We start from the raw sequence: 22,535 nt of genomic DNA on the forward strand, positions 1-22,535 counted from the left end.
TTTGGATAATTTTCGCAATCTTTACAATTCGTATCCACATCGATCCTTGCCTCACAAAAATGGTCGCACAATGTCTTTACGCGAATGCTACAATTCCTGGTGATAAAGCAGAATCGAAGAAGAAAAATGGAGACAGATGGGAAACTGAACCAATTCCTGGTCATTGAAAATTTGAAATCTAGTTTCAATTTTTCTGAGAAACCGTCTTAAAAATTCAGAGTAATAATTTCATTTTTTACAAATTTTAATTTTTTGAATACAAATATCTTTTATTTGAGCACCATATTTAATATATTAAATATACACCATACAAGTCTATTATTCCTCTAAAAAATTTTCCTTGTAAGATAAATTGGAACTCTTGACATATCACATCATAGAATCCCCTTTGGATTTGCATTTTGTAAGGGTGAGAGATGTAATATCATTCAAACTCTCATAGAAAAAGTAATCAATGATTTTTCTAAACTTGAATCTTTATTTAGTGACAAAGGAATATCCATTGAACAAGCCATTAAAGACTTGAATCTTGAACACAAAAATAAGAATTGCCTTTTTCATTTAGCGAGAAGGCAAACATTTTTCAAAATATCAAATTTTATTTTCGGCATTTTTCGATCTGAACATAATACGGAATTCTGTGAGAGAATCAAAATCTTAAAATTCCTAATAAACAAAAAATATCCAAATATATCCAAAGAATATTCAAAAAATTATTTCAAAACTTATGGTAATAATCTATTGAAACTACAAAATTATGTTTCCTTAATTAAATTTTATAATTTTAATTATTTGATCATTTAGTCTCATTTTTTATAAAATCGCTATTCTATCATTATAATTGATTAAATTAACATCTCTTATTATTTTAAACTTATTAAAAAAATAATTAATTCTCGCAAAGAGTTATCTATTTGTACAAATACATTTGTATACACTAGTGTATTGTAGCAGTTTATATTGCAAATAAAAATTTCTTTATTTAATGGGCGCTTCAGAAAAGGCTCTTTTAGGATTTTTTGTCACTTTTTAAATTTAAAATTCAATACTTGTAAAGGCTTTTAAAGATTTTTAAGAGTATTTGGCTTTTTTAGATTCGTGTTTATTTTATTGTTTTGGTATAGAAAATTACCACATTGGAAAATTATTGCGCTACCTGCAATGTACTTTTTGCGTGGTTATCCTATTAATATCTATATTGGCGGAAAAGAATCCAGCATTGCATACAAAAGGTGGCATCATGCTTTTTGTAAAGATTTTAAGGTTCTAGAAATGCAAAACTATATTGATGCAGAGTCCTGTATATCCTACAAAATCTGACATTTGTAAATATAAAAATCCGACATTTGTAAATATAAAAAAATCTGACATTTGTTAAAAGCCCGCCAAAACGGAAAAAGTGCTATTTCTCATGGTTGACCACTGATGGAGTTACCGTCGACTATCAACTTGCTAGGATGCTTCGCAGCCTTTGATCTGGCCCATCATAGTGCTGCTCCATCCATGTCAGCAAGTGATTTCGTAGTCGGATCTCCAAAAAGTCTTCCATGAGGACTCTACAAGTTAAAACTGCTTACATAACCTAGTTAGTATACAAGTCTTGGGTACGGCGGCACTGCGTTCCACCTTACCCAATACTTGTGAATTTGACACTTTACAAAACCGTTAACGTATATTTTACAACATGAACGCAAAAACTAATTTAACCTTAAATATTTACAAAGCCGCCACCCACTTCACTTCACTAACGAACTCACTAATGTAAAAAATAAACGTTCTCACTATCGTTCTCACTAACGACTTCACTAATGTTCTCATAAATTTTCCTCAATATCTTCATCATCAGTGTTAACCCTATTGTAGTCATACTTGAAGCCATAAACTTTCTCTAACTTCTTAACGTACAATTTACATAACTTACCTTCGTCATCGTATGGTTTAATGATATAACTATTTCTATCTTTATACACAGTCAATGAAAAGTCAACTGGTCTCGGATGTATTTGAAAGAACATGTTATGCTCAGGAAGGAAGAATAAATGTTTAAATGTATGTTTGTTATATGTTTTGATTTGTATGAGTTGCTTTTGTTCTGTCATTTATATAAAAATAAACTTAAAAATAAAATAAAAATAAACGTTGTCAGAGGTGAAAAAATAATGTTTATGTTAGAATGTTAGATCTAACACGTTTTCTAACACGTTTTCTAACCTTGTGAATTCATTACTTTATAACTCTCTTCCTTTCTCCAACTCTTCTAACTTCTTCTTAAGTTCAGCAATGTTGTCCTCATGAAGTTTAATCTTTCTCAAAATTCCTTCTCTATCTAATGGTTGCTTTATCTTTCTAAACTGAACTCTACCATCCTTCATAGTATGAACGTAAAAACCTTCTGGAATAGTTCCTGATTTAATGTATTCTACCAAAAATTTTTGTTTCATTGCTTCAGTGACTTTAGTCGTCATTTCAATCAAATAAAAATGTTCAAATAAAAATAAAAATAACGTTATTTTTCAGTAAGGAAACGCAGGAGTTTTACGATTTATTTGAGGCGTAGGTTCTGGTTTAAATGTTGGAGTCGGTTTAGGAGTTGACTTTTGAACAGGAGTTTGTACTTCCATAGGTTCAGGAGTCATTGAAGGTTTTGCTTGTGAAGGCGTTGGTTTTGACGAAGGTGTTGGAGTTTTTTAACTTCAGCTACTTCAGTATTATTTATAACATTTGCTTTATTTCTTTTCAACATCATAACTGCTCCTGCTGTAGCTAGCAAACCTAGTGGGAGACCATATTTTATATAAGGACTTGACCAAATGCTATTTTTGACAGGAGCTGGTGGAACACCTAACCTTGTGTGAACTGCTCTTTGCCATTGTGCAGCTCGTAAGAAATATTCAATAGGTGCTCCATAATCGTTTGGTAAAGTTTGTTTCATAGATGGTGAAGGTTCACGAGAGCTTGATGAAGAACTCATTTATAAGCTTTAAAAATAAACGTTCATCCTTTATTCCTCACTATCGTCCGTAGCTAAGTTATAGTCATCTAATCTTATTATTGGTATGCCTGACTGTCTTACTTGTATTGCAAAGCAACAATCCCTCATAAATCCAATAAGTGGCTTTGGTACATTTTCAGTTGCTAGTTCAATAGGTCCTTTAACAGACAATTTGTATGTTATTGGAGCAGTAGATGTTTGACCTTGCTGGAAGCAAAAGTCCACTTCTGTTGGAAAACCACATAAGAAATGTGTGTTGTCATAGCTATCCCATTTATGTTCCACACTACCATCATCCACCAATGACCTCATAACATCTTCATTAAATCCTATCATATCATTGTTTGTATTGCAAGCGTTCGCAACCATTTCATAAAATACAGGTCCATATGATTTTTCAGGTTCTGCAGGCATATTTCCATAAGCTCCCATGGAAAGCTGAAGATATTTAAACTTAGGGTTCTCAAAATTAACATAATAGTTGTCTTTCTTTCTAAATAGTGCCCAAATACTTTTAACATTAATAGGCGTATAAGCTGCTGTAAATGTTGCACTTGAACTATCTGTATTCTTTGAGAATGAACCGTCCATAGGAATCCAATCCATAACTTTAACAGGAAAACATAAAGCCTCGTTTGTATAATGTTCTACAAGTTCTGTATAAATGTTAGGGTCTAAAGAGAATGACTTTGGATGAATAAAACATTCATTAAAAATCCATCTTTGTTCGAAATAGTTGCTGGGTTACAGTTGTAATAGTAACTGTTCCACTAGCTTCTACTGCCTTCGTTATCATAGTGAATGGTTCATTCCATGGAACAAATTTATTTGTCGGTGATTTGAATCTGAAGCAAATGCAACTTTAAGAGTTGGATTGAAAGCAATGATATCATTTACAGATATAGATGTGCATTGTAAGGCGTCGCTACTGAACTTTACTTTAAGCTGAATGTTTCCTGCAAAAGCTGGAATAAATCGAATAGCTTTCTAATGGAAGGAATCTTCTAACAGGAATTCTTAAACGAAGCTTAAAATCAAATGATTTTCCTGCTGTAATTGGACCACTAACAATTTGTCCTGTTCTGCATGTTCCCGAATGACTCCATACATCTTCATGTCGAGTCTTTGAGAAAACATCTACTTTCTTTATTTGTTCGGTAGTTTGTGAGTTTGAAGTTATATATGCTTCTTCTCTTGCGTTGTCTTGAGAATATACGATACGACCATTTGCAAGGATTTGATATCCAGCAACTGCATAGAAAGCGTCATCGAAACCAATCCAAAATCCTGGTGGGTTTGTTTTATTGGAACCTGAACCAATTTCTTTATCTACAATAAATTGACCTTCCATTTTATACGTAATGAATGTATTGTAAAGGTCCAACATATTTTCACCAGGAGGTGAGAGATTGAATGTTACCCATGTGTTATCTTTAGCAGTTCCAGGTTGTGATGGAATCTTTGCGTCAGAATATTTTCTATTAGTGTCACCAATTTGAACTGCATTGTCTATGATATCGAAATATGAGCGAATCTGATGAATATGCTCTGCTGGAGTAAATTCGTTTAACTGTTCGTTCTGCATGTATTTACTTCGGATAAAAATATCTATTTACTTCATTATTCTCACTCTTCTTCTTGGTATTCGTGGTGGAAGTTGTTTCTTGACATTTTCAATGAACTGTACATTCTCTTTTGTCTCGACTTCTTTCACTGGCGGGTCAGGATTCTTTGACTCGGTTTGTTTTTCAATGAAATTCACGAACTTTGCAATAAGCTCTTGGTTCGTTATTGAAAGTACATCTGGCTTCTTTTCTTCTGGTTCTATTGACTTTTCAGTTTGAACAGAAGGTTTTATATGGGCTTCGTGGACTTCACCCTTGCCATGCACCTTAATGTTGTCGCTTTCTGCATTCGCTAATGGAACCTTTCTTTTTCTTACATATATTTTACCATCTTTACTCTGACTTACGTAATAGAAAGGATGTTGTATTCCTCTTGCGTCATTTAATATAATAGACTCTCGCTCTGATTTTGACAAGCTCATTTTACATCGGTTAAAGTTTTAATTTTGTTTTTTATCTGCAGTCAAATGACTCAGACAAGCCCTACGGACAAGACCCAAGGGGTCATAGATGTTGAAGCATTGAAGAAAGAAATTCGTGAGCAAATTTTATCCGAACTGAAGGAACAAAAACAAGAACAAAAGCCAGAGAGACCAAAGAGAAAAACTTAGTGAAAAACAACTTGCTGCATTAGCTGCTGGAAGACAAAAGAACCCACGTTTGCTGGCGAAGAAAGCTAGAGAAGAAGCAAAAGCAAAGGAAGAACAAAAAGCTAAAGAAGCTGAAGCAAAGAAAGAGTAAATGGTTTATTTTTATCCAAACTAAATGTATAGACAAATACCTTTATCTGTTGCGTTCAGTAGTGAAAACCCTGACGTCAAAATAAAGGGGAACAGAGTAACGTTTAAGTTTCCAACAGACTGGATTGTGAACATAAATGAAGAGAAGTACATTGGCATAACATCTATGTATATAACACGTGCTTTCAGAAAGGTTGACTTTATACTTCAAGTCGAGATAGAAAATGACGAACAGTCTTTAAGCGCCCAAAACATTCACATATACAAATACTTTAAAGACGATACAACATTGTTGCAATGTATGATTTCATTTAATGAGATGTTCGAGAAAAAGTTCAATATTGAAGTACAAACTTTACAGCCTTTACGTGAGTTTCTTGCACAACTGAAAGAAGAAGGTAGTCAGCCACAACTTATAGACTTTCATTATGAATTTAATGAAAATGAAGATGGAACTCATGACTGTCAGTTTGTTATATATTCACCATTCAATGAAGTCGCTAAAAAGAAAGAAAATCCATTACGTATAAGGTTTCAAATCTCTGAACCCAATGAAGACTTCAAGAATGTTTTCAATTATGATGCAATACTTCCGAGGAAAAATGAATTTTCAAAGATTGTAACACCTGGCATTTGGGATAGAAAGCAAGCTATATTATATTCAAACTTAAGTAAGGGAGTTGAAAATGAGTTCATTGGTCATACAAGAACTTCACCACTGTCAAATCCTAAGTATTACAAGCTTACTGGCTTCAATCGTGAGTTTTGGATAGACATGTTCTCCACTCATGACCATAAGTGCCCAGTGTTCTTACCTCCAGACCATAAGGACTGTCTCTACATTGAAGCACAATTGTTAAACTCTACAATAGCTGTATTGTAAATGACCACATAGGCTTCGCCCATGCCGCTAGCGGCTTATTTTTATCACAAATGACCTCATTGCTGACAAAAATAAATGACCTCAGAACTTCAACTTACGAATAAAGCTTGTTTTAGTCGTTATTGAAAAGTTGAACTTTTCAGCAAAGCAAGGTTGACATGACTTACATAAGTCGAATGCAATCTCTTGACCATCATAAAGTGCTTTGTAAAGTTTCATTAAACTGAACTCAGAGTCTTTGTCATATGTTCCAACAGGTATGTGAATGTTCTTATCTTCATTGTAATAGCATTGTATAGCTTCAGGAAACATTTCATTAGCGGTTAAAGCAATAACATCTTGCTTCACGCCTTTCATTCTGCAGTGAAATGCAACTTCATTTAAATCATTCGTGAGTAAGTCTATGTAGGTCTTCTTTCCACAGAAAATACTTTTATAAGCTAAACTTTGTTTTCCAGGTGTTATTTCTGCAAAGTCGCTATGAAATTGACCAAGGTTCTTTCCTATAAGTTCTCTACCGTATCTCTTCTTAAACTCTGCTGCAAGCTTTGGGATGTCTTCATTATATAAGTGCATACTGTCGGTATCCTGGTAAAATATTTGAAGTCCCATGTCCTCTGCAGTACAGAATACTTCATTCATAATACGTTTTGACATAGACAGAATATTAACACCAAGTGGACAGAAGTTAAAGTGTCTGCAAATGCTTTTCGTTAGCTTGAAAATAGTTTTATCTGAACCATCCAAACCTTCGAACTTCACTATATGGTTGTAATTTCTTATAGCATATCTTATAGCATCTTTGTCATCTACTATGGTTATTTTTGACTCAATAGGAGATAGAATAGTTTTGCCATAAATGCTGTTCAGAATGAGTTTTATAATTTCTTGTAAGGGGTTTTCTTCTTTCTTATACTTTAACCTTAACTCAAACAACTTCTTTACTTCATCTCTTATTCTCATATCTCTGTTTCCATCGTAATAGTATCCTTGCAACACTTCACATTTGACACCTTGATATTTTATGAGGTCTTGTAATGTTATATGGTCAACATACATGAGACAGCAAGTGTTTGAACTTCTTGGAACGTTAAGTTCTGGATTTAGTTCAGGGTCGCAAACTATTAAATGAAAGTGTCTGGGTATACCAATCTCTGTTATCTTAATGAGAACAAAGAAGCCAGACATAAACTTTTCACCAATGGGTTCCTTTTGGTCATCATCGAATAAATGTCTCATGAGATACTCTGTGTTTAACATTTCTTCCTTCAATACTTTTGGAATACCTTCTAAAGTATAAAGTCTTGCTATAGCTGAAGGATATAATGAAACAGTGTCGAAGTCAGCAATGAGTTTCTTTTTGCTCTTTTGTTTCATGTTATCTGACAACATACATCTTCCACCTTGAATGCATCTCGAAATAAATTCTCTTGGTTTATTTGAGAGGTCATAAAGATTTCCATTCGGGAAGTATACTCTGTTCTCAAACAATTTGTTAGCAATTGAACAAATACTAACGTAGTCATAAACGTTTAAATCAAACTCTTTCAATAAGTCATTGCGGAACTTTACAAAACCTTCTCTTAAAATTCTTACATCTTGTTTGCAGTAAAACGTGCTATATTTTTCTAAGTCGAAGTGGTTCTCATCTATTCTGCAACCTTTGATGGAATCTATGTTTTTCATAAATGTATCTGCATCCCGGATAAACTTACATGCTTCAGAAATGACACCAGTTCTGTTGTCATTTGCTAACAAAACACTGCTGTAGTAGTTATATGGAAATACTTCTTTCGGTCCTGTTTGTAAGTTAAACATAGCAGGAAATAGTTTAAGCTTCTTATTTATAACACTGTAAGAGTCTTTTATAATAATTGCCCGTCCTTTATATAAACCAGTTATTTGCATTGTTCGTGAACCTTTAATGATGGGAGTTCCTTTCACTTCTGTCATGTGTCTTAAGATGAAGTTTATGTCATAACTGAGGTTGTGAAAATATATTAAACTCTTGTCAGGGAGTCTTTCCAAAAATTCTGTTGCACAGTTTTGACCCCAAATGCTTTCACTCACTGAACCATCTTCACTGTCATAACAGATGTTAAAAGCTTTATGAAAGCCATCCGTACTACACTCAAAGTCAGCAAAGAAAACGTGCTCAGGAATGAATTTACATTTAGCTTTATTTACTTCTTTTGACTCTGCTTTCTTCTTCAGTTGTACACAATACTTTGGAGCATATGTCAAATCTTTAAATGGTGCAAGGTTCTGTTTATATAAGTCAGTAGTATATGTGAAAAGTTCTCCATAAGAAATAGGTTCGAAATATTTGCACTCCCACAATGTTTTCATAACATCCCATAACGGTGTTGTTCTATCATAACGAACTACATATTTATCTTCTCTCTTTGTATAAATCTTCATCTGTTTCTCAATGTTCATTCCACCACAAGCTTTGAGAATTTCTTTATAGTTTCGAATGAAGTATGTTGTCATTGGAAGTCTTTCATTTAGCATGTAGTGGTCTTCAACAAGAAGTAAGTCAATAGTTCTAACAGTTTCGCATTCTTTTGGTATATATCTCTTTATTTCATTATGTCTTGAGTCATTGAAATAACCAATGGTAACATTAAATGCTATACCTGTTGCGTCAGAAATTTCTTGTACTTTACTTTGAGGAAAGTCTCTAACACGAATGACTTCTCTCATGTGGTCAATAGTTTCTTCATTTACTCCAGCCTGAATGCAAGCATAAACGAAACAATTGTCCTCTGTCATAAGTATTGCAGTTCTTTTGTTCAGTTCATTGAAGATTTGGTAGCGTTCAAGATTTATAGGTAATGTGCAAAGATACTTCCATAACTGACCGCTTCTCTTCTTATAAAACTTCTTTTCACCATTATCTTTCCAAAAGCTTTCTATAAGTGCTGGGTTTCCTGTTTGCTTAAGAGCTTCCAAAATGGCTTTCTGGTCATTTGTCAGTGTGCTTTCATCTCTATATGGTCTCTTTTTTGGTTTGCCTTTCTTTACATCTGACATCGTTAAGCCTTCATATTCTGTTAAATCATACATCTTTATTTCAGTAAGATTCTTTATGTTTGTCAAGAAGAAGTCATAGTGCATTTCAACAATACCTGCAGCATTTGCTTCTATCTCTGATATAAAGTTCTCCTTCAAGAGCTGATGTAGTAATGTTCCAATATTATTGAGGTTTAACGTAGAACATTCATACTTTCCACCAAGTTTATAACATACCATCCATCTTTGTTGTGAGTTTATTTTAATTTCTCTAAGAGTCTCATGAAAACCTTACCGAAATGTTTGTGTAAGTAGTCTCTGTTTGGTTCATCTAAAGCTTCGATGTTAAAGTCAATGAGTCTATTGCCTGACTTCACATTTCTCTTCCTATTCTCTTCATCTTTCTTTAACCATCTCTCACCTTCTTTTGGTTTGTCGTCAATGGAACGAATGACATCGTTAGCTTTGCGAACTTGTTCTATAGCACTTTTAAACATCTCTCTTCTCTGTTGTTTCAGTGTGTCGTCTCTTCTTCTTGTTTCACCAACGTTTGCATTTGTTATGTCAAACATTTCTTGACGAACATCATGCGAAAGAGCTTTACGAGTATGACCAACGTTCGCATTTGTTATGTCAAACATTTCTCTTCTTACTTCATGAGGTACTGAACGTCTATGATATAAGTCAATAGCAATGTCATTTAAAGGAAATGCTCTTGCATGGACTTCGTCCTCGCCGCGTTGCGGCTTTATGAACTCATGAATTCTATCATAACTTATTGCACCATTATAGTCTTTAATGAAGTCAGCGAGTGCCTTTTTGTTTGTTGCGTAATGCTTTGCTACTTCTATATTAGCTTCTGTAAGAAGTTGTTTTATTTCCGAGTGTTCTAACTTAGACAACTTCCGATACATCTTTAGTAGGAAATAAAAAAATATTTTTTAAAAAATTAGATTAGATTTTTTTAAGTTATTTTTCAAAATAATTTAATATTTTTATTTTAATGAAACACATGCAAGATTGCAAGTTCTTTTCATACAATGCTCTCGCTACTGTCATCAAGAATGAGTTCAATGGTGCTTCAAACGTTAATGTTATCTTTAACAAGAAGTTTGTGAAAGAATCTAAGTTTGGTCAGTATGTCAGACCATTAGCTATTGTCATTGACCGCAAACGTTATACTTCACAAGAGTTAGCAGTAGTTTTGAAACAAAAGGGTTTCTTCGTGAATGTCAAAGATACTCATTATACTGTTATAAAGAACTCCAACATTGACTTCTTCAGTATTGCTATGAATCTTTCCGAACAGAAAGAATATAAGAAGGGTGAAACATCTGTGAAATATTATCCTTCATCTCTGAAGACAATAACGAACAAAGATGTTATACAAAAGTTCTTACCAAAGGTTGAAGAAGCTTCTATTGACATTGACGAAGGAAGTGAAATGGTTGAAGAAATTGACCCTGAAGCTATTTAACCAAAAATATATTTTTGGTGAAGAGGTGAGATTTCACCTAGCCGCTTTGCGGCTCTGACCCTTTGGGTCTGTTTTTTCACCTCATTCTCTCTTCGTTAATGTTGTCGTGACTTCTTCGTTAATGTTGTCGTGACTTCATTCTTCCTCTTTGAAGTTATCGAAATATTCTGTTATTTTTTCCTTCAGTAATGGTAAGTCTTCTTTGAATGTAAGTATTGTGCAACCTTTGATGTCATAGTGTGTTTGAGGAAGAGTATTTTTGACAATTTCTTTTATTTGCTCATTCGGTGTCATTGAAATCGGTAAGTTTTCACGATAGAACCAGTTTCTGTCAGATTTGTAAATCTTAGCAAGGTCATAAAAGCTTTTGTTGTTTCTTCTGACTAAATGCAACATAACCATATCTCTGTCTTCTTCATTCTCCAACTCTTCAGTATATATCATATACTTATAACTCTTTTCCTTTCCTTTTGGTACTGAACGCGGTATTCTTTTCTGTATGCTTTTGTCTTTGGATTCAATGACTTCATCTTTTGCTTGAAGTTTCTTTTCCATCTCTCCACGTTCTGCTTTATATAGTTCATCTAACATCATGAAAATATAACAAGCGTAACGAGGTGAAGCCCACATTGCTACAGCATTTACTAAAAGTCTATGAACATAATAACCTTTCAAACCAGGAGCCAAATTCTTGCGATTTTCGTACGGAATCTCTTCTCTCGGTTTTCCGAGGGAAGCAATCATATGAGGAAATTCTTCTAAAAGTTCTTTTGTCTGTTGGTTTTCAAACCAATGATATGCTTGCTTTGTAGACTGAAGAGCATTCATTATACTTTGCATTTGGTACATGTCATCTTTGACTGAACGAATGAGACGTAACTGTTTGTTATACTGTATGTATTCGTATTCTTCATTTATGGCTTCATGAACGATAGCAGTTGTTGTGTTCTCTAATGTTGACATATCTGTCTTTACATACAGGATAAAAAAATAAATAAAATAAAAACTAACTTTATTTTTTTTGAGATAAACACTATTTCTTCACAACATTAAATTTTATCCTGTATGAAATGACTTTAAAAAGATTATTGACTGACTTCGAATACTATCTCATTGACGCACTGACAGACCCTCAAAACTGTGTTGAAAGTTCTTTAAGCTTTAAGATTGAAGGTACGACGCATTTTGTCTTCACTTACGTATTGAAAGAATATGACCGTTATCATAACGAAGTGAATCAAACACTAATAAAATTTGTAGATAAAAAATTGGTTAACAATGAATATTTTAAACGTGAAGACCCAAACACTGCTGGAGATGATGAAGAATACAGACAAGTTATTGAAAAAAATAACGCAAGATTAGATGCAATAGAAAAGAAGTTTAATGAATGTCTTACAAACACGTATGAATATCTTATGCAGTGGGAAGCCAGATGGAAATAAATTTACGTCAAATATGCAATTTATAAAATCTTATGTCGACAGGCTACGTAGCACAGTGGTCTAAGGTGGTGTTATGGAGGGGTCAGGGTCTGTGGTTCGAACCGCGACAGCGCCGTATTTTCTTATTTTCTTTATTTGTCTTGTTTGTCGTGAATAAAAAGTGTCATAAAAGTGCTCTATCTTCCACGGGAATAAATAAAAAATTTACTTTATTTCTTCTTTATTTCTTTGTTCCCGTGGAAGAAGGGTTTTTGCCGTTTTTTCTCAGCCGAAATCAACGATTTTTTCATTTTTGGAATCCTTAGCAAATGAGGAATCTTTTCTCTCGTGGAAGCTTTGACCAAAAATATAATTTAGGTGAAGAGGTGAGATATCACCTGTTTTTTCACCTAATTTTTCACCCTAGTTATTTTATAAGCGTTTTACATGAATTGTACGATGTATATTTGAAATCTTAAACAGTTTTGTAGCTTCTATTTCTTCTTTTAGTACATCGAATGTTTTAACAATGCCGAAAGTTTCTTTATACTTCTTCTTGACGTCAGATAGAAGGAAATCTTCTGCTGTTGGATAGTTTTTGTTCAGAAATGCTAACATGTCCATTTTATCTTCTGCTGGCTTTTCTGCTTCTTTCTTTAAATCTGCATAGTCGTTTCGCATTCTTTCTATCTCTTTGACGGAGTAGTTATATTTCCTCATCGCTGCCTTACATTTAGAACATTGCGGGTTCATTTTTGCGTTATACATTGAAATTTGACCTGCTAGAACAACTAAAGCGTCAATTGCTCTCTTCATCTCAAACATAGCGGGTCTTATTTGTTCGTTCCATACTTTGCCTCTTCTATCTTTATCTCTTATTTCCCAAACACATTTTGCAACTAATGAAACAAAGTTATCGTAAGTCTTAAACTCCTCAGATTTATATATGTCAGAAATGTTTTTATATACCATATCGCAATCTTTGTCCATAACTTTATGGTTGCAATGAAAACCAAGGAATTCATAATTTACTTTACGTATGAACTTCTTTATTTCTACTGAGTCAGTTGTTTTGACTTCAATTTCGTCGAATTCAGGAATAGTGAGTTTTTGATGCTGAATTTCAGGTAGTTTAGGTAAATGGTCGATGAGGTCCTGCATTTCATAAAGATACTGTTCATTTGTTTCATCTTTCGCACTACAGTCTAAATTACTTGTTAAAAGTTCTTGCTTTATCTTCTGGATTTTTGTTTCGAAAGTATATGAAGAAGGAATGAAGTTTTTCATCTCTACTAACATTGACGTAGGATTCATGACTAACGAGTTTGGTGCTGTTGTTGTGGACAGAGTCCCGCCGTTCGCGGCTTGAATTGTTGTTGTGCCGATTGTTGAAATCATATCTTTTATACAAAATAAAAAATAAATAAAAATAAAACTAACTTTATTTTTTATTTCATGAAAATTCATGAGGTGAGAAAACAGGTGAAAAAACAGGTGATATCTCACCTCTTCACCTAAACATTATTTTTGGTGTAAATTTATGACAAAAATAAATGGTACCATTAATAATACATGACTGTTCTCATTCATGTCTGATTTACATCCAACGAAAAAGTTTAGAAGAATTTTCTTATTCTTTCTGGCATGTTTTTATCTTTCCAGTACTCCCGCTCTAATGGTCCCAGATGAGTTGGTTTAGATTCTCTCAAGTTCTTAGATGGTATAACATCTTCAACGCCTCCTTCATATCTTACTTTATAAGTGTCATCGTTTATGTTATAGCCAAGTATTTCAATAACCACTCCTCGCTTTGCTTCGTCAATGGTTTCAGCAAGTTTGCCATTACTACTTTCGACTAATTTATGACGAGGGTAAAATGCTATGGAGTCGTCAGCAGCTTTTATAAGATATCCATTACCTTGCGTAGAGTCTACGATATAATATTTCGACTTAACCTTAAACGTTTCTTTGTCAACGGTTTGTCGTCAAGAACTACACGAACTTTTGTACCAGGAATGAGGTAAATTGTGTTGAATTTCTGATATTTTGTGTTTGACTTCGTTTCTTTTGTATATACTTTTCTTCTTGTTGTTGTGTCATTGAATTTGGTGTATGTCCTGTTGTAGAATGTGTTGAGGAATTGTAAACTTCGATGAAATGTTTCATTGTTTCTTCGGTAAAGTCTCGCTCTTGATTTAAATCTCTGAGAGTCCTTATGAAGCGGTTAATGATACCGAGTATGTTATGGTTATGGTCTTCAGTAGTGTAGTGAGTTATGTTATGCTTAATGAGAAATTCTGTGATTTCGTTGCTGAGGTATGCACCGTCTTGGTCTGATGTTAAAATACTTGGGCTATGTTCTGCTACAAACTTTTGTAAAACTCTTAACACTTCATGAGTTCCTTTATTTCTCATTATATACGCAAAAGCTTTGCGAGTGTTAACATTAATGAAGATGAGGAATGGTTTATGTCCTCCTTTTCTGCTTTGAATGAGAGTGTCAAATTGGTATGCGTCAGGAGTGTTGGAGTAAATTGGTAAAAAGTAGTCGTAAGGATTTATTTTTGTTTGATGTACAACATTTTTGTCAAAGAACCTTTTCACTTCAGCTCTGTTAGTAAATCCCGAACTCTTTGCAGCTTCATTGAATTTCTTAAAAGACCTCCATGGATGTTGTTCGAATACTTCTTTCAAGCTCATTTATGTAAAGTTAAAGATTTTAACCAACTCGTATCCAAGCGTGCATTGTTATATAAGGAGGCATATAATCTTTTCCATTACCTGCTGGGTCTGTAATACCAGCTACAACATGTGTATGATTTCCTGCAGTTCCACAGAAAATACCTGTGCTAACATCTTTGGGGTCATCTGAGATATCATATCTATTCATTCCCTGTCTATTCGAACCCGCTGCAAGATTTATATAACCTCTTTTTGTTATTGAATGTGAATGGTTTCCTTCCACAGATGTTCTTCCACTGAACCTATGCATATGTGAAGGAAGGTTTTCAATACCTATTTTCTTTGAACCTCCCATCTTCATTGACTGCGTATTAGTGTAGAATGGAAAACTGTCAACTATTTCATACCATCTACCACCAAATAAAGTGTTTGGATTTATTGGATTCATAGACGTATAAACAGCTCCTATAGGATATATTAAATCATATATGCTCATAACTCTATAAACATATTCTAAAGAACTTATGTCATTAAATACCATTTGGAATGTATCTCCCGGATGAAATGTTGCATTTGTTCCACTTTTATAATGTAATGTTAGTTCAATAGAATTATCCAAGAAAAATTCAAAAGTATCTGGTTGAAGACCTCTAACAAATTCAAATGGAGTTGCTGGTTCACCATTTATAATTTCTGTTGTAAATGTCATTGTATCTGGTTTCGAAAATTTCTTTGTTAGTTCTGTATCCACATAAGTTTTGTCGGCTTTACTGTCTAACATTGCTGGTAGTTCATATGCTTCAAAGTTTCTGGCATGACCTTCGATATTCAACTTTGTTATTTTAAAGAGTATCTTTACGCTTGTACTTGGATTCTCTAAAGGTGCACTTGAACCAAGGGTATAGTTCAATATTATGTCGTCTGCTCTAACAGTAGTGAAGGATTTATGTGTATGATTTTGTCGGCTTTACTGTCTAAAGAAGTTTGAAGTTCATTTATATCGGAGATATTGTGTTTATGAGATTTCAAAACTTTGTTCGTTGCGTCAAGTTCTGTTTTGTCAGCTTTACTTTTAATAGCATCTTCAAAAGTTATTTTTGACTTAACTCTCAAAGTAAATCTTGGTTCAACTAATACACCGTTAACAAAGAAGTATGAAGCATAAATTTCAGCGTTATAACCAAATGATTGTGGTGCTATACCTGTGTCATACTGTACAGTACAGTGTATGTCATAACCTTTAGCACGAATGAATTTATATCTTCTTTCATTAACATTTTTCGTATTCACTTTTTCACCCTGTGTTAAATATCCATGATAGTCCGTTATAATCTGTTCATCAGAACTTATATAATGAACATGGTTTTTGTCTGCTTTATTGTCTAAAGAAGTTTGAAGTTCATTTATATCGGAGATATTGTGTTTATGAGATTTCAAAACTTTGTTCGTTGCGTCAAGTTCATTTTTGTCCGCTTTACTATTTAATGTAGCTTGAAGTTCATTTATATCGGAGATATTGTGTTTATGTTCTTTATCTGCTTTTTCGGCTAATTTCTCTTCTATCTCATTTATTTCAAGTTCATGCCTACCACCACCTCCCGAAGAAGTATTTTTCTTCAGCTCTTGAAGAACGTCCACTTCGCCATCTTTGGTGTCAATAATGAGACTTTGAGTTAAAACCTTTCCTGTCTTAATGGATGTTTGTAAAACTTCTTCTTCACCGTGTTCGGGGTCATGGTCGTCATCATATCTTGTGAAATCAGAGATGTTGTCATACATTAAGCATATCTGTCTCAAAAGTTCTGCTATTTGAATTGGAACGAAAGATATACAGAACTTTCATCATCTCCTAAAGTCAAGTCTGCTTTCTTAAGTATTTCTTGAATGTATGCAATGAGAACAGAGTACCTTGGAAAATATTCGAACAATATTTCATTAGCTGTTGGTTTTGGTGGTTCTTCTGGAGTTTCTGTTGTTTCAGTTCCTTCTGAGTTTCTGTTGGAGTTTCTGCATCTCTTGACTTCAATGCTCTTGCTCTCAAAGACCTAAATGTTAGAGCACCGGGTTTTACAAAGGACTTTATAAATGCTTTAATAGTTCCTGGTAAGTTATTGTTAGCATTAAGTAAGTTCCTTATGCTTCCATCATGTACGTCCATAGCACTATGTAAAAAATCTATACTTTTCTTGTAGTCAGCAATAGACTGACTGTGATTTTTTAAAGATTTGTCAATACCTTTAAGCCAATCTTCATGCATGTCTGATACTGAGCCAAGAATATCATTTGCTTCCTTTAGTGTATTTTGTGCTTTTCGTAAAGTATCCAATCCCGTACGTGCATTGTTTGCTATACGTCTTACAGTATCTATTTGACTCCTTGTTTCTTGCATCCAACCAGATAAAGTTTTAATAGTATCCGAACCATTTGAAATGAAGTTCAAAGCATTTTTAACTCATCTAAAGCTTCTTCACCAAGTACTGCCCATATCTTTCCGATTTGGTATTGAAGAACTCCATATGAAGCAGCTGTTAAACCAGTATTTATAAGGTCCCATATCCATGATTTAGCAGTTTTTCCATCCTTTCCATCCTTTCCATCCAAACCGTTTTCGCCTTGAGGTCCTTGTATTCCTTGAGGTCCTTGTATTCCTTGAGGTCCTTGTATTCCTTGTGGTCCGGTGTCACCCTTCTCTCCTTTCAGTTCATCTTTATGTTCGTTATAATATTCTAATGTCATAAGGTGTACATCATTACTGCTACCAGCAACTCCTAATATTTGTTTCTCATTCATGACTAAATTCTTTAGGCATTTAATGTTGTCGTCAAATCGAAAGCTCTTTAACAATTCAATGAGAACATTCAGTACTTTCACTAATGAGGCATCTACTGTAGAATTTATATATTGCACCGTTCCATCATTTATGATAGGAACTTTACTTATTGTAATGAATGGGTCATAAGTGTTAAAAGTATCGAAATCAATGACTTTTTTAGTTTTTCCATCGTCAATGACTAAATCATTGCCTTCAATGGTTAAAGTTGAGTTTTCGTTTACTAGTTCATGTGCTCTTCTTGCTTCATTTGTTTCATACGCATATGCAGCAATAGTCATATTTTAATGAGAATAAAATGTTGTTCTATTTGCAAAGTACTGACCCAAACGAATACGGAACAGTAAAGCTACAAACAAACTTAGGTCTTCAGAATGAAGCGCTTGCTTTCAGAGTTGTTGACTTCAATACTATCGCAACTTTTGTCATAACAGATGAAACAGATTTCATGGAGTTTGAAATAGATGGAAAGAAGCATGAAATAAGATTTCACAATAATGTAGAATATAAGATGGAAACATTAGCTGGAGTGTTAAATGCGCTCATAAATACTACAATAAACAAGGAGAACGAAGAAAACTTAATGAATGTTAAACTTATTGCAGGAGTTTTGAAGTTCAGTTATGCGAAGGAGTTTAAGATAACACGAATGAGTCATAGAGTTCAATTGCTTCTGGGAGCATACCATATGACATTTCCTTTGAAAAGTTTGACAAAACGATTGAGATGAAATCTGTTCCATACGTATGTTATGGCAATTGTTTATACATTGAGTCAAAAATAGCTAATGTCACAGGTATTTCAGGAGTTAATAGTAAAGGTTCAGTAGAATATAAGTCTTTCTGTTATGAAGTAAATTCAATGTTCATTCCAAACGTTCCTGTCATAGCAACTCATTTAGGTAAATGGGTTCGCATTAGTCCTCATAATTTGAAAGACATGCAATTCAGACTAGTTGACTTTCAAGGAGAGCCTGTAGAACTGAAGGCACCAGTGCGAATGACTGTTGAAGTAGACTTTTTAGAAAATATTAAATGCAACAGCTTACAAGAGAACTCAGAGCTAAAAATATAAAGTATGAATGTTATGTATTAGGTCATGAACTTTGGTTGTTGCTGTTTGATGAAACAAATGAGTTAGTTATGTCAGTCAAGAGAACAGAAAAAGGCGTCAAAGGCGCCGAGCGCAAAGCGCTATATTGTGTTAGTGAGAACTGCACCAAGTCAATAAGATTAGGTTTGCATTATGAAGATGAGTTCGATACTGTTGAAGAAGTTTTGGATAGATATTACAAATTGCTTTAATTTACTAAAACATATTTCAAACAAAGTTTATATTCTGTTGAAAGTTTTGTATACTCGTTCGAATATTTATACTTAAACTCAACTCCTGGAGTACCTGGTATTCAATGATGCGGATGTTACCTATTTTCATGAATGGTGGCGTTTGACCACAGCATTCGATTTCAGGGTCGAGATAGTCAATGACACATTGTTTCCCTGTTATTCGTGATATAACATTTTCAAGGTCCTCCTTTGTTAGAATTATTTGGTTCTTGCTTATAAGATTTGTCAAAAGCTTCTTATCGTCTTTGAGTAAAATTGTTTGGTATAACTGAAGAAGGTAATGGTCTACGTTATCTGAAGGATTTGTTTGAACATTTGTGTAAGGGTTGTCGTTGGCTTCTCTTGAAAGAATTTGGTCCAGTGGTGGATACTCTAACTTAACATCTGATGTAGCGTTAGCGTTTGAAGCTGAGTTTAAATTCACGGATTTCAGTTCTGGTTCTTTTTCTTTCAAACACTCTGAACTATAGTTCTTTATGACAATATTGTTTGTCGTTCGTGAGTCAACATTTGATGTTGGTTCAATTGGAACATTAACGGCACCAGCTAAGATGGATTTGCTTCTCATTTCATATAGAATAAAAACCTTTTATATGTATGAAATGAACAATATACTCGACAAGGGTTTGAATGTAAAGCTAACGAATGAAAATATTGTTGAATTCACTGAGACAGGAGCTGTGTATAAAGATGTAGAACTACTGAACAAAAGAGCTAAGGGAAGAAGCAGGAACATGAACAAAGGGTGGAAGCCTATAAAAATTTATGTCAATGATGGCTCAGGAGGTTCAAACATAAAGTATGCAGAAAGTTATAGAGTTTATGCGCTAAAAGGTGAAAAGCCTTCATTTAAGAACAGCTATTCTAACGCATATCCTCAAAAGTTAACGGATGGGGAAGTGGATGATATGAATGACAGCAAAAATATTAACAGAAATGGCGACAGAGATGCATGGAATTTGTTTACCATCAGTCAATTGAAGGTTAAACTTTAAAACAATGTTGGTCGTTCCCATGGAATATTTTTGACTTTAATGGTATTAGTCATGATATGAATCTCAAGGTATGAACGAGGAGAGATGAGAGACTTATATGCTTCCCAAATTTCTTCAAAAGGTAATGTTATACCTGACTGTTTCCAAATGAGTTCAATATCATAACGTGAGAAACCTTGAAAGATAACGAAGTCAGTTATGAGACGTTTTATGTTTAAAGCTAAAAACCTCCATGTTTGCATAAGTATTGCTACAGTTAAGTGGTAATGTCTGACTTTAGTAATGATGTTAGCTAATGGTGAGTCAGGCTTTGACACTAAACCTTTTCCGGCGAAGTCGTCGCAAACGAGCAGAGTGTTGAAGGATACTTTTTGAAGGGGTATTTTGAAAGTTTTGATAGAATGTAGTTTGTCAGTCGTTTCATATCGTAAACTCCTGAGTACTGACGTAAGTGGTGTTGTCAATAATTCTTTCCATCTCCTCAGAAGTCTTTTGCATTCCTGACTGTATAAATTCAACGATGGCATAATATTTCCTCTTACGTCGAATGTAACGTTGAAGAAATTCAATGAGTTCACTGTCTGGAACTTTAACGACAGAGGCTTGAACTTTTGACATAAATGTTTTCGCTGTTGATCCATAGAGTCTGAAGTTGCTGATATAATGATTTGGTCATAGTAAGAGTCGTTTCCTAAACGCTCTGTTATGAGTATATGACGAATTAAATTAAATGTCTTACCTGAACCCATCTTTCCACAATAGAAATAACACACCATTTGAACAGAACTCATAGTCCTTACTGAAAGGAAGAATAAGAGAAGAGTTAAGTTTGTCTGTAGTTTCATTCATGTCTTCATCTACGTCATGTATTAAATGCTTCATTTTATCTCCATTAAAAATGCAAGTCAGAAATATTCAGAACATAGCACCGAGTCTAACTGACAAGAGTATAAAGATATACTATGAACACGTTATGATGAAACCAACCAAAATTCAAGAAAGTCAGTATACTTATGAATATCCAAGACACTGGGTAGAGTATGTAGGAGGTGAGAAAGCTATTGAAATAAGACAAGTTAGAAGTATTCCAGCAGGAAGGGACAATATTATTGAAGAACTTTAATGTTTTGAGATATAATGATGAGACAAAGAAGCAAGATAGTTTTCCTGTTGCTGTGTATGTGAACCTAGACACAGGAGATGACATGAAAGTTTTTAACACAAAGCTTCAAACGGTAGTGAGAGAACAACTGACTGCGGAAGGACATCCATTACCTTCAGAAGTTACCATAGTATATAATTTTGAAACAAATGCAATAGATTTTAAAGTCGTCTCTGCAAAGAAGTCAGGTTTTACATTTAATGAAGCAGATGTATATTCGAATGAAAACTTCAAAGCTATTGCATGGTTAGATAATGACGATTGCTTTAAGAAAATATTTAAATTCAGTGACTCAACGATGTCAATAGATGACCTTCGTGGAATGTTACCATCGACGTTTACAGTTGAAGGTTCAGCAGGATTGCTTACAAGATTGTCAATTGGTGGTATTTGGTCTCGTGAGAACATTGTTATAAAATCCAGTATAAGTGAATTTGCTGAAGAATCTATATTATGTCTTTCAAACTACATGTATTCGCCACCGAAGCATTATAGTATAACAAACTTTGTCAGTAAGTTTAACATAAGACTTGTCGAACCTTCTTCAATGAAAGATGTTGTGCTACCTAAAGATGGAAAGGATGGACTCATTATTGAGATGATTTTAATAGCATATTAAATGAGCTTGTTCTTGAAGGTCATTCATGATGAAATAACTGTTGTAGAAGATGTTAGCAATTGTTCAGACATTTTGAAGCGTATAGATGAGATAAGAAAGAAGTTTATGAAGCCGCAACGCGGCGAGGACGAAGTCCATGAGAATGTTATGTTTCATTGACTTTCTCCAGTAACGAGAACTTTTATGAGATAATATTGAAGAGAGATGATTTTAATATGGTGTAAATGGTAGCTTGGGCAGCTTTAGGCGCAATGGGAACAAAAGCATTAGCATTTGGAGCAAAAGCACTTGGGCTTATGACGCAGTAAATAAAATGAGTGGAGGAAGAGTTTCGAAGACATTAGATGCAAATAAAGGAAAGATTGGAGGCTGGGTTGCAAAGAAGTTAAGATTAAAAAAATAGGGCTCATAAATAAAGCATCCAATTTGGTTGCGACTGAGTCAGAAAATGCTTTAGGAAAGGACGATGAGTTTTGCAAAACATGCAAAAGACTTTAATGACCAGATGAAAGGTGAAACAATGCATTTAAATAGATCGATGGAACTAAAGAAAATGTTTCTTCTCCACCAGTAGTTCTTCCGTATGGTCCCTATGGAATGTATGGAAACCCTTACGAAAGACCATTTGACCCATTGACTGGTGGAAGTAATTGGTATCATTATGGACGAAGAAGAAAGACAGTCAAGTTGGAGACAGACGTGAAGAAAGCAACTAAAAAGAAACCAAGGAAGAGAGTTATAAAGT

The 22,535-nt window shown here is 34.0% G+C and overlaps 10 protein-coding genes and 5 pseudogenes across 15 annotated transcripts, besides 4 other annotated features; 5 read left to right on the forward strand and 10 right to left on the reverse strand.

Annotated features, from left to right (window-relative positions):
* Nucleotides 1–899: 899 nt before the first annotated feature.
* Nucleotides 900–984: a mobile genetic element.
* Nucleotides 900–984: a terminal%2Cinverted (terminal inverted repeat of MuDRx-1_TV_TvPhantom-3 transposon ID:TVAGG3_0088750).
* Nucleotides 985–1,584: 600 nt separating this feature from the next.
* Nucleotides 1,585–2,145: a terminal%2Cinverted (terminal inverted repeat of Maverick-1C transposon ID:TVAGG3_0088760).
* Nucleotides 1,585–21,108: a mobile genetic element.
* Nucleotides 2,229–2,465, reverse strand: TVAGG3_0088770 (uncharacterized protein; the record flags this gene model as incomplete). The annotated part of the gene is made up of 1 exon (XM_001312980.1): nt 2,229–2,465. One exon carries the CDS (start codon nt 2,463–2,465, stop codon nt 2,229–2,231), a length of 237 nt encoding a protein of 78 aa, XP_001312981.1.
* TVAGG3_0088780 lies at nt 2,514–2,971 on the reverse strand (annotated as a pseudogene). Its single transcript has one exon. A coding segment is annotated over exon 1 (458 nt).
* Nucleotides 3,002–3,788, reverse strand: TVAGG3_0088790 (annotated as a pseudogene). The gene has a single exon. A coding segment is annotated over exon 1 (787 nt).
* On the forward strand, nt 5,085–5,358 carry TVAGG3_0088800 (annotated as a pseudogene). Its single transcript has one exon. A coding segment is annotated over exon 1 (274 nt).
* TVAGG3_0088810 (organellar and viral DNA polymerase type B) lies at nt 6,322–6,882 on the reverse strand (the record flags this gene model as incomplete). The annotated part of the gene is made up of 1 exon (XM_051222369.1): nt 6,322–6,882. The coding sequence occupies one exon, from the start codon at nt 6,880–6,882 to the stop codon at nt 6,322–6,324; it is 561 nt and encodes a 186-aa protein (XP_051107355.1).
* Nucleotides 9,904–10,169, reverse strand: TVAGG3_0088820 (organellar and viral DNA polymerase type B; the record flags this gene model as incomplete). The annotated part of the gene is made up of 1 exon (XM_051222370.1): nt 9,904–10,169. A coding segment is annotated over one exon (266 nt), but the record flags the coding sequence as incomplete, so codon positions are not given.
* TVAGG3_0088830 (uncharacterized protein) lies at nt 10,259–10,732 on the forward strand (the record flags this gene model as incomplete). The annotated part of the gene is made up of 1 exon (XM_051222371.1): nt 10,259–10,732. One exon carries the CDS (start codon nt 10,259–10,261, stop codon nt 10,730–10,732), a length of 474 nt encoding a protein of 157 aa, XP_051107357.1.
* Nucleotides 10,868–11,176, reverse strand: TVAGG3_0088840 (uncharacterized protein; the record flags this gene model as incomplete). Its single annotated transcript, XM_051222372.1, has 1 exon — nt 10,868–11,176. The coding sequence occupies one exon, from the start codon at nt 11,174–11,176 to the stop codon at nt 10,868–10,870; it is 309 nt and encodes a 102-aa protein (XP_051107358.1).
* TVAGG3_0088850 (KilA, N-terminal/APSES-type HTH, DNA-binding family) lies at nt 11,189–11,695 on the reverse strand (the record flags this gene model as incomplete). The annotated part of the gene is made up of 1 exon (XM_051222373.1): nt 11,189–11,695. A coding segment is annotated over one exon (507 nt), but the record flags the coding sequence as incomplete, so codon positions are not given.
* Nucleotides 11,803–12,177, forward strand: TVAGG3_0088860 (uncharacterized protein; the record flags this gene model as incomplete). Its single annotated transcript, XM_051222374.1, has 1 exon — nt 11,803–12,177. One exon carries the CDS (start codon nt 11,803–11,805, stop codon nt 12,175–12,177), a length of 375 nt encoding a protein of 124 aa, XP_051107360.1.
* On the reverse strand, nt 12,589–13,554 carry TVAGG3_0088870 (organellar and viral DNA polymerase type B; the record flags this gene model as incomplete). Its single annotated transcript, XM_051222375.1, has 1 exon — nt 12,589–13,554. One exon carries the CDS (start codon nt 13,552–13,554, stop codon nt 12,589–12,591), a length of 966 nt encoding a protein of 321 aa, XP_051107361.1.
* Nucleotides 13,773–14,211, reverse strand: TVAGG3_0088880 (annotated as a pseudogene). Its single transcript has one exon. A coding segment is annotated over exon 1 (439 nt).
* Nucleotides 16,434–17,949, reverse strand: TVAGG3_0088890 (annotated as a pseudogene). Its single transcript has one exon. A coding segment is annotated over exon 1 (1,516 nt).
* Nucleotides 18,703–18,972, forward strand: TVAGG3_0088900 (uncharacterized protein; the record flags this gene model as incomplete). The annotated part of the gene is made up of 1 exon (XM_051222376.1): nt 18,703–18,972. The coding sequence occupies one exon, from the start codon at nt 18,703–18,705 to the stop codon at nt 18,970–18,972; it is 270 nt and encodes an 89-aa protein (XP_051107362.1).
* Nucleotides 21,109–21,469: 361 nt separating the features above from the next.
* On the forward strand, nt 21,470–21,790 carry TVAGG3_0088910 (uncharacterized protein; the record flags this gene model as incomplete). Its single annotated transcript, XM_051222377.1, has 1 exon — nt 21,470–21,790. The coding sequence occupies one exon, from the start codon at nt 21,470–21,472 to the stop codon at nt 21,788–21,790; it is 321 nt and encodes a 106-aa protein (XP_051107363.1).
* Nucleotides 21,791–22,535: the final 745 nt, after the last annotated feature.

The sequence above is a fragment of the Trichomonas vaginalis genome, chromosome IV (genome assembly GCF_026262505.1).
Source record: "Trichomonas vaginalis G3 chromosome IV, whole genome shotgun sequence".
In the NCBI taxonomy this organism is placed as follows: domain Eukaryota; phylum Parabasalia; order Trichomonadida; family Trichomonadidae; genus Trichomonas; species Trichomonas vaginalis.